The sequence below is a fragment of the Aquarana catesbeiana genome, linkage group LG08, assembly GCF_042186555.1.
Source record: "Aquarana catesbeiana isolate 2022-GZ linkage group LG08, ASM4218655v1, whole genome shotgun sequence".
Classification (NCBI taxonomy): domain Eukaryota; kingdom Metazoa; phylum Chordata; class Amphibia; order Anura; family Ranidae; genus Aquarana; species Aquarana catesbeiana.
Genome location: NC_133331.1, coordinates 13,422,750 through 13,433,147, shown reverse-complemented (window position 1 = coordinate 13,433,147; position 10,398 = coordinate 13,422,750). Strand labels below are relative to the sequence as shown.

General features: G+C 45.3%; 1 protein-coding gene across 2 annotated transcripts in view; it reads right to left on the bottom strand.

Annotated features, from left to right (window-relative positions):
• Positions 1 to 210: 210 nt before the first annotated feature.
• The window catches only part of GOLGA7B (golgin A7 family member B), a 64,193-nt gene continuing 54,005 nt past the window's right edge, over positions 211 to 10,398 (bottom strand). For both annotated transcript variants that reach the window (XM_073595538.1, XM_073595537.1), the window contains one exon: positions 211 to 4,472. In XM_073595538.1, coding sequence (XP_073451639.1) covers positions 4,362 to 4,472 — 111 coding nt within the window. In that variant the 3' untranslated portion in view covers positions 211 to 4,361. The remainder of the gene's footprint in view (positions 4,473 to 10,398) is intronic.

Here is a 10,398-nt window from a genome sequence, read left to right as displayed (position 1 = left end):
CTGCCCATTGAAATCAATGGGACGGCGCGGCTATACCGCCGGCAAAGCGCCTCTGTAGAGGCGCTTTGCGGTGGTATTTAACCCTTTCTCGGCCGCTAGCGGGGGGTAAAACCGCCCCGCTAGCGGTCGCATACCGACGGTAAAACGCCGCTAATAATAGCGGCGTCTTACCGCCGACGCCGCTCCCCGCCCCAGTGTGCAAGGGCTCTTAATGATTAAAAAGTAGAAGCTGAATACTTTCTTCTTCAGTGGGCAATGTTAAATAAGTGGCCTCCAAACTGCAGTCCTTTGTTCACCTTTATCCGGCCCTTGGGGCACTATTCCTCCCACTGACACCAATAATGGGGCACTATCCCTCCCACTGATACCAATAATGGGGCACTATCCCTCCCACTGATACCAATAATGGGGCACTATCCCTCCCACTGATGGGGCACTATTCCTCCCACTGATACCAATGATGGGGCACCATTCCTCCTGCTGACACCAAGGACAGGGCACTATTCCTCTCACTGACACCAATGATGGGGCACTATTCATTTCACTGACACCAACAATGGGGAACTATTCCCTCCACTGACACCAATAATGGGGCACTATTCCTCTGACACCAATGACGGTTCAAGATCTCTCCCACAGACAATAAAATGGGGCACTATCCTTGCCACTGATACCAATGACAACCCTATTCCTCCCACTGACACCAATGATGGGGCATTATTCCTCCCACTGATACCGACATGGCACTATCTCTTCCACTGGCACCAACAATGGGGCACTATTCCTCCAACTAACACCAATGAATGGGGCACTATTCCTCCCACTGATACCAATAATGGGGCACTATTTTTGCCACTAGTACCAATGATGGGGCACCATTCCTTCTTCTACTGACCACAGGTGCTTTTTTGATTTATTTGCTTTTTTTTACCCCCACTGCCCACCAAATTAAAAAAGTAGAAGCTGGATACTTTCTTCTTCAGCAGGCAGTGGTAAATAAGTGGCTTCCAAACTGCAGTCCTTTCTCGCCATTATCCAGAGGTTAGGGCACTATTCCACCCACTGACACCAATGATGGGGCACTATTCCACCCACTGACACCAATGATGGGGCACTATTCCTCCCACTGACACCAATGATGGGGCACTCTTCCACCCACTGACAATGATGGGGCACTATTCTTCCCACTGACACCAATGAAGTGGCACTGTTCCTCCCACTGGCACCAATGATGGGGCACTATTCCTCCCACTGACACCAATTATGGGGCACTATTCCTCCAACACCAATGAATGGGACACTATTCCTCCCACTGGCACCAATGATGGGGCACTATTCCTCGCACTGACACCAATTATGGGGCACTATTCCTCGCACTGACACCAATTATGGGGCACTATTCCTCGCACTGACACCAATTATGGGGCACTATTCCTCCAACACCAATGAATGGGACACTATTCCTCCCACTGATACCTACAATGGGGCACTATTCCTCCTCACTGACACTAACAATGAGGCACTATTCATCCCACTGACACAAACAATAGGACACAATTCATTCCACAGGCACCAATGATGGGGCACTATTTCTTCCACGAATACCACTGATGAGGCACCATTCCTCCTTCTACTGACCACAGGCACTTTATTATTTTTTTACTCCCACTGATCACCAAATTTAAAGCATTTTCTACTCCCACTGGCCACAGTCTGGCCCCACCAAACCCCGAAGGACAGTAAAATGGCTCTTTGTATAGAAAGTTTGGGGACCCCTGCTTTAAATCTTTACTCTCTGGAAGTGATTCAGGCCCTGCTACAATTGGATACACCAGTAAGGGTCGGACAGCAGTACCTAGAGCTGTGGAAGAGAGTGGGGATTTTACTAACTACCCACCCAAGAGGTAAATATTTAGCTTCTTCTTTTACAGGTTAGCTGTTAATCTTCTCTAAAAGTGGCCCATCAGGTCACTGCCTTTGGTCTTCGTGCCAAGCTCTGCCATACTCCAGTGCAATTTTTTTTTAACCTGACTTGTGCAAGGGCAAGTGTCTCATCTTCAGGTCTATAAATCTGTGAAGGTTCTCTTTCATCCAGGTCATGGTAGAAGGCGTAGTAGTTGGTCACATTTACCTGGTCTTGTTCAGCAATGTTGAAGACACCTTGTAGATCGTCCAAGCCACATCTTCACTTCCACCACGTGAGGAAAACACCCCAGCATATACAACCCCACAGATAGCCTTGACACCTTCATCTGGTCAACATGGAAAGACACATGTTATTGTCCAAGGTTGGGAGGTGTGAAAATGGTGGAACCCACCTGTCCTAGTTTTAAATCCCATCCCTAAGGAAAGCGTTACAGGGTGTAGCCCTTCCATTTACATGGCTGAAGGTACGCACACAAGTAAAGTACCTTGGTATATGCAGTGCAATGTAGTGAGCAATGCAAAGACTTGTTCATTGGGGAGAGGACGCAACCTCTCAACAAATAAACAGCCAAACATAGGAGGGCAAATTCTACAGGCGTAAGGCTTAGTGGCTTTCATACCTCTTAGGGAGAAAAGAAAACCTTCTAAGGACCTTGATGAATGTACCGCTCAAGGTCGACCCCCCACTTACTGCCCAGCCAAAGGTGCAGGCCCAGTTCAAGCCAGAGATACTAAAAATTAATAAAATGACTGCACACCTCAAATCATGGCTAAAAATCCATCTTCTTAATTTCCATCAGTTAGGACATTAGCACACACAGACAGCAAGGTTGACCCAACAAATGACGGGGCCTTGCTTGCTTCCACTGAGTCCGGACCACCTGAAGAACAATAAACTGGGCCTTTGCTTAGAAAGTTTGGAAACCATCCTGACCTCCAAGGATGGAATTACCTAACTATAAAAGGCTGGTTCCACAAGTTTCACCCTTCCTATCCGGTCCTGGGACAACATCATCTGCCTTTCCATGGTATCAAGGTGTTAGTGCTATAATTTCTTGGGTACAGTGTATTCCTGACACCGATTAGTACTAAAGAAGTGGTTAGGAGAAGCCACAAAACATCTTCAACATTACAGAACAGGTCCAGTTGAATGTGACCGACTATTACTAGATAGGTTTCCGCCATTAACACCCAACCCCTTGCAGTTGGGGCTGCACCCACAAAGCAAACCTGCTTTGCCCGGTCCCCCTAATGAGCAGTGGACCCAATTATGGTTGCCACCTCATCCCTTTAAACCCGAACACACATGAATTACACAGTGGCTGATTAAGATGGTAATTAAACTCACTTGGTGCCTTATCTGCATTTAATTAGCCTCAGAACCCGTGTAATTCAAAGGTGTTCTGGTTTAAAGGGATGAGGTTGCAACTCTAGACCCAATGCAGTGGAGGGGCACAGCCCCGTTGGCAATGGAGGGCTTTTACTTTACCCGTAGTTCAGCTTGAAGCCTTCAAAGGTAACCAGAGAACAAACCATTAAAACTATCAGAGATACAAATGTACAAGTCACGGGGAAGGAGAATGCAGCAAAAAAAAGTACATTATCATCCATAAACAATTCTCAGCACAATGGAAAATACCTCATTAATCTTCATTATCACACCAAAAGTCCAAAGCAAAGGTAAAAACGTTGAAGTCATTGTCTTTGAATGAGATATTTACAATTGTCTATACATTTATTCAAATTAAGGCAACAGAATAAGATGAGGTTTCCGGGTCGGGAAGTTGAACTTGATCAGTTTTTGAAGGAGAGTTTTCCCCAACTGTTGTTGTTCAGAAATCTCCGTCAATGGAAGCATTCCTAATAGGGTGCATTTTTTTTTTTTTTTAAATAAAGGAAACATCCAGTAATTAGTCTGTGATTACAGATTCCATTGTGGAAACATGCAAGTGTCAAAATTGTTTTTAATAGCAGTGATATATACTAAATGGTGAGAATATGTGCCGCTATAATTTTCCACCATAAAACGGTTTCCTGATGATGATGATGAAGAAGATCGATATGTATCCCAGTTACGGCTACAAAGTAACATTTGTTCTGACTTTGGAGATGATGCGCCATTTCCTATGTAGCAGCTATAATTGCTTTATCTGAAAAATAGATAGAATACAAACCTGTTTGATTGCACATTCCATGGCGGGTGGAACGGTGGTATGGAAGGTATGGAAGCCTTCATTAAAAAAAAGGTGCGTTGTTTGTTATGCTTGACTCAGTTTCTTGTCAAGGAAGTCAGTGGAAACATTGTAATACTCCATTGTCTATCTATAAGGAGTTCCTATCTAGTGTTAGAACCTTGTGCTCTGATATCGGAGCTTTCGTATTTCAGAAAGGCCATCGTCTCGGCAGTACAGGTCCCCGCAGGGACTCTCTGCCAGTCATCGGGCACGACTGGCTACTCCACCGCCGCCGGCGCTGCTGGGGCTGCTGGAGCTACCGCTGCTGCTGCTGCCGCTACTGCATCGGTCTTCGTAGATGGAGATCTCGATCTTTAACGGGAGGGATCAAGGAAAACACTTGCGCGATTCGTCTGATGCAATCACTCATACACCCATCTAGGGCAGGGGGTCTCAAACTGGAAGCCCTCCAGCTGTTGCGAAACTACAAGTCCCATGAGGCATTGCAAGGCTGACAGTTACAAGCATGACTGCCACAGGCAGAGGCATGATGGGACTTGTAGTTTCAAAACAGCTGGAGGGTCGCCAGTTTGAGACCCCTGGTCTAGGGCCTCTGGATTAAATTTTTTTTTAAGGCCAGGACACCAAAAAATATACAAACACAGCAATACTTACATTCTCCCAGACTAAATACAACAGGACTAGACGTGCGGTTCGTTTCGACCAATTTTTTCATCATTTGGAAATTCGGATGTACAGTAATACCTTGGATTAAAATGGAGGGCCACTCTGAAAAAAAAAAAATTTGAAAAAATTTTTTTTTAAACTTACCTAAAACCTTGTTGCTAGGCAGTCTTCCTAATCTGCCTCTTCCTATTCCACTGCATCTTCTGCTCCTCGGTGAGCGGCCCCGTTGTCTTCTGGGAACTGTGTGTGTTCCCAGAACACCACGGGGCCATTCACAGAGCGCTTGCGCGTGCGCAGTAGGAAACTGGCAGTGAAGCCGCAAGGCTCCACTGCCTGTTGCCCTTACCTAGGATGGCGGTGTCGGGACCCGAGAGCCGAGGGTCGGGTCGGCCTCGGGCGGCCGACATCGCGGGCACCCAGGACAGGTAAGTACTTATTTAAAGTCAGCAGCTACAGTGTTTGTAGCCGCTGACTTTTAATTTTTTTTTTTTTTAGGCCGGAATCCCGCTTTAAGAGCATAATTCGTTCCAGAAGAATGCTTGTAATCCAAAAGTACTCGTATTTCAAAGCAAGTTTCCCCATAGGAAATAATGGAAACTCAGATAATCCGTTCCACAGCCACTGCTCGTCTATGCAGTACCGCATGTGGCCAGAGGTGGGGGGGGCGCTGGAGACACTCGGAAACGCTCGGAGACCACTCGCAGACGTACTGTTTCCAAGTGTCTCCAAGCGGCTCCTAGCGTCTCCTAGTGTCTCCAAGCATCACTGGCGCCCCCACACCTCTGGCCAAATGCGGTACTGCACACCCCAGCGGCTTGAATCCTGCTCGTCTTGTGAGACAACGCTCGCATAGCGAGTCAGGATTTAAAAAAAAAAAATAGCTCGTATTGCGAAACGCTCGTAAAACCGCGTTACTCGCAATCCGAGGTTCCACCGCATCCGAACATTCCGAATTGCAATAGTAACGAGTTTAAAACGAATCCAAAACAACAAAACGAAATTTGTCCGAAATTAAAATTAAAATGTGAAAACAAGGATAGAATAAAATAGAATAGAAAATAAAGGACTAGGATAGGGAAAAAAAATTGAAGAGAAAATAGTGGAATAGAATATATTACTGGTTAGAATTTTTACTGGTTAGGTAGCCTGGCTGCATCACAGTAATAAATCATAAGGAGACACCTGGGCTTTAGAGAGGAACTGAAGTCTGGAAGATGACCCCAAAAAGGCAAGCAGAGGGCAAATGACTACTAGCCAGTATTATCTGCGGCCTCCATGCAGATGATCACCCCCTTTACTGACTCACCATCCCTTGTTCTACATTGTGCCTCCGTGTGGAAGGTGTCTTGGTAGAGGAAGGATTATGCTTCCTCATGACAGAGTTGCCCACTCAATGACCGGTGAGGTGGAATAACCATAAAACCCCACCATGAATGAAGCAGAAGCAAGGAGACCCCTGCACTGCAGGTCCTCAGGTACGGTTTCCTCTCCACTCTCCAGCAAGGAGAACAGTGAGCAGCACAGTAGTCACCAAACCTCACTCCAAATCTCCGGGGACTAGCGGCGCCCTAGACCAGTGGTTCTCAACCCTGTCCTCAAGTAACCCCAACAGGCAGTGCTTTGGGAATTTCTCTTAGATAAAATAGCTGTCCAAAATACCAAACCATTGACTGATTTAAAGCACCTGTGCAAGATAAAGGAAAACCTGCAAACATGGCTTGTTAGGGTACGAGGATAGGGTTGAGATCCAATGTCCTAGATGATCTCACACTGCAGATATACAGCTATCAGCCTGTTGACTCCCACACATATCAGGAAGTGCAATGCGATTATCAGAAGGAATTACAATTACAATGGGTATAGAAAAGAATCTCCCCCTTTAAAAAAAAATCTAATTTTGTTGCTTTGCAGCCTGAAATGAAGACAATTTTCATTTTATCCAGCTGTGTCTACTCAGTACAATGTATAACATCCAAGTAAAAGATATAACATGTCAGGAAAAAAAAAAAAAAAATCACAGAGTTGGAAAAAGGATCACCCCCCTCGTGTCAGTATTTTGTTGAACCACCTTTTACTTTAATTCCAGCCTTTAGTCTGTTGGGATTTGTCTCTACTAACTTTGCACATCTAGACTTTGCAATATTTGCCCGATCTTCTTTGCAGAACGGCTCAAGTTCAGTTACATTTGATATGACCATTGTGGATTACAGTCTTCAAGTCATTCCACAGATTTTCAATGGGGTTTAAGTCTGGGCTCTGACTAGGCCATGCAAGGACATTCCCTGCCTTCTCCTCCAACCACTGTGTGCTCCCTTCCCCCTTCTCCAACCACTGTGTTCTCCTCCCACCACTATGTGGTCATTGTCATGTTGGAAGATAGACCTTCCCATTGACAACTTTCTGGCAGAGGGCAGCACATTTCCTCGAGAATTTGAAGGTATTTTGCCCCATCCATTTTTCCTTCTATCCTGACAAGAGCTCCCGTCTCTTCTGCAGAGAAACACCCCCATACCAGGATATTACCCCCCCCCCCCCCATAACAGGATATTATTACCATCCCCATAACAGGATATTAACCACTCCCCCAAACTTTAAAAATCAAAAGTGCCCATTTTGAAGGCTTATATGCAACAAACCGGCAATAAAAATTGTATGGGGGGGCCCCAGGGAATGCTTTTATACTGTGGGGTGGGACTATGGGCACTGAGCCATGATGGGGCAAAGTCATCAATCAGGGCTCAGACAGTGCTCTTGAGCCCTTATTGGGCAAAGCCTTGCACCTGACCGACGGTCAGGTGCATTGCTTCAGCCAATCAGGGCCCTAGAATGCACTGTGTGGCGTGCAGTGCATTGCGGGGTACACGGTGGGCGAACATCCCAAGAGCTCCCTGCAACTTCAGGTGTTTGTTAAACGGGCGACCAGGCGATGTTCGGGACGAAATTTTGCTTCGCCCAACTCTATTCCACACCGGTCCCATCGATTCCGATTGTGATCCCCCGTTTCTTCTGAGTGTGGTGTGTGGAGTAGGTCCATCAGATACTTTGGAGACTTGGCCACCATCACAGATTTAGATATGCCTGCTCTTCCAAGTCTACATGCGAGTTGCCCATTGGCCTTTTAACAAACCTGTATCAAATTAACGCTATAAACCGATGGCTAAAATGTTCAGAAGGAAACCATGAAATACAATAAAAGCTGTTTCAATTAGTAAAAGATGTAGAAAACGAGGTATAACCCGGGACAACACAGCCACCTGGAGTCAGACAGCCTGAGAAAAGAAGGAGGCTCCTCAACCAACATTATTAATGACATTATCAGGGACTTGAAGGAAACTCCATGAACCTCAACCCTTGCCAGTAATTCATCCCACATCAACAAGTTCAGACTAAATTCTGGAAGAAAGGTGAAGAAAATCTGCACACAATGACTGCTCTCGAAAAAAAAAAACACTTTCGAGGTGGAAACTGCTGAGCACCAGAAATAAGGGCTGATAAACACGCGGCGAGATTACCCCGCTCACCTCCGAGACTTATTCATAATTGAAACAACAGAGAGATATTAAATTCTCACATCCGCCTACAATGGTGAGAAGAGTAAGCAGCAGCAAGAAATGCTATAAGAGTTCACCCAGAGTTCAGACATAAATTAGGAGAAGCAATCGTCTCTTTAATTGGGGCTCATTTTATAGCTTATCAGAGTTCCTGCACACACTTACTTACACCATTACAAATCAAGCCCATGTAAATGAGAGATTTGGTTACTCTACGATGGTGGAATACGGACAACGACTTCAGGAACGAGCTTTAAAGTGGACCTTCTGCTGTGTATGGGGCCAGGTGCGGTGCTGAATCGCAGCTACAGCGAGGGGAAAAAAGTATTTGATTGGCTGCTGACTTTGTACGATTGGCCGCTGACAAAGAAATGATCAGTCTATAATTTTACTGGTCGGTTTATTGTAACAGGGAGAGACAGAATAACAACAAAAATATCCAGAAAAAAAAAAAAAAGTTATGATTGATTTGCATTTTACTGAGTGAAATAAGTATTTGATCCCCTATCAATCAGCAAGATTTCTGGCTCCCAGGTGTCTTCTATACAGGCAACGAGCTGAGATTAGGAGCACTCTCTTAAAGGGAGTGCTCCTAATCTCAGCTTGTTACCTGTATAAAAGACACCTGTCCACAGAAGCAATCAATCAGATTCCAATCTCTCCACCATGGCCAAGACCAAAGAGCTGTCCAAGGTTGTCAGAGACAAGACTGTAGACCTACACAAGGCTGGAATGGGCTACAAGACCATCGCCAAGCAGCTTGGTGAGAGGGTGACAACAGTTGGTGCGATTATTCACAAGTGGAAGAAACACAAAATACCTGTCAATCTCCCTCGGTCTGGGGCTCAATGCAAGATCTCACCTCGTGGAGTTTCACTGATCATGAGAATGGTGAGGAATAAGCCCAGAACTACACAGGAGAATCTTGTCAATGATCTTAAGACAGCTGGGACCATAGTCACCAAGAAAACAATTGGTACGCCGAGAAGGACTGAAATCCTCAGAACCCGTAAGGTCCCCCTGCTCAAGAAAGCACATGTACAGGCTGGTCTGAAGATAATGAACATCTGAATGATTCAGAGGAGAACTGGGGGAAAGTGTTGTGGTCAGATGAGACCAAAATCGAGCTCTTTGGCATCAACTCAACTTGCCGTGTTTGGGGGAGGAGGAATGCTGCCTATGACCCTAAGAGCACCATCCCCACCATCATACATGGAGGTGGAAACATTATGCTTTTGGGGGTGTTTTTCTGCTAAGGGGACAGGACAACTTCACCGCATCAAAGGACGAGGCCATGTACAGTCAAATCTTGGGCGAGAACCTCCTCCCACAGCCAGGGCAATGAAAACGGGTCTTGGATGGGTATCCCAGCATGACAATGACCCAAAACACATGGCCAAGGCAACAAAGGAGTATCTCAAGAAGAAGCACATTAAGGTCCTGGAGTGGCCTAGCCAGTCTCCTGCCCTTAACCACTTAAGGACCAAGCCTCTTTCTAAGATTTGGTGTTTACACGTTAAAAACAGTTTTTTTGCTAGAAAATTACTTAGACCCCCCCCAAACATTATATATATATTTTTTTCTAACACCCTAGAGAATAAAATGGCAGTCGTTGCAATACTTTCTGTCACACCTTATTTGCCATGTGGTCTTACAATCACACTTTTTTGGGGAAAAATAACATTTTTTGAATAAAAAAAAAAAAATAAGACAACAGTAAAGTTAGCCCAATTTCTTTTTATATTATGAAAGATAATGTTACGCCGAGTAAATTGATACTCAACATGTCACGCTTCAAAATTGCGCCCGCTCGTGGAATGGCGACAAACTTTTACCCTTAAAAATCTCCATAGGCGACGTTTAAAAAAATTCTACAGGTTGCATGTTTTGAGTTACAGAGGAGGTCTGGGGCTAGAATTATTTCTCTCACTCTACCGATCGAGGAGATACCTCACATGTGTGGTTTGAACATCGTTTTCATATGCGGGCGCTACTCACGTATTCGTTCGCTTCTACACGCGAGCTCGTCGCGACGGGATGCGTTTAAATTTTTTTTTTTT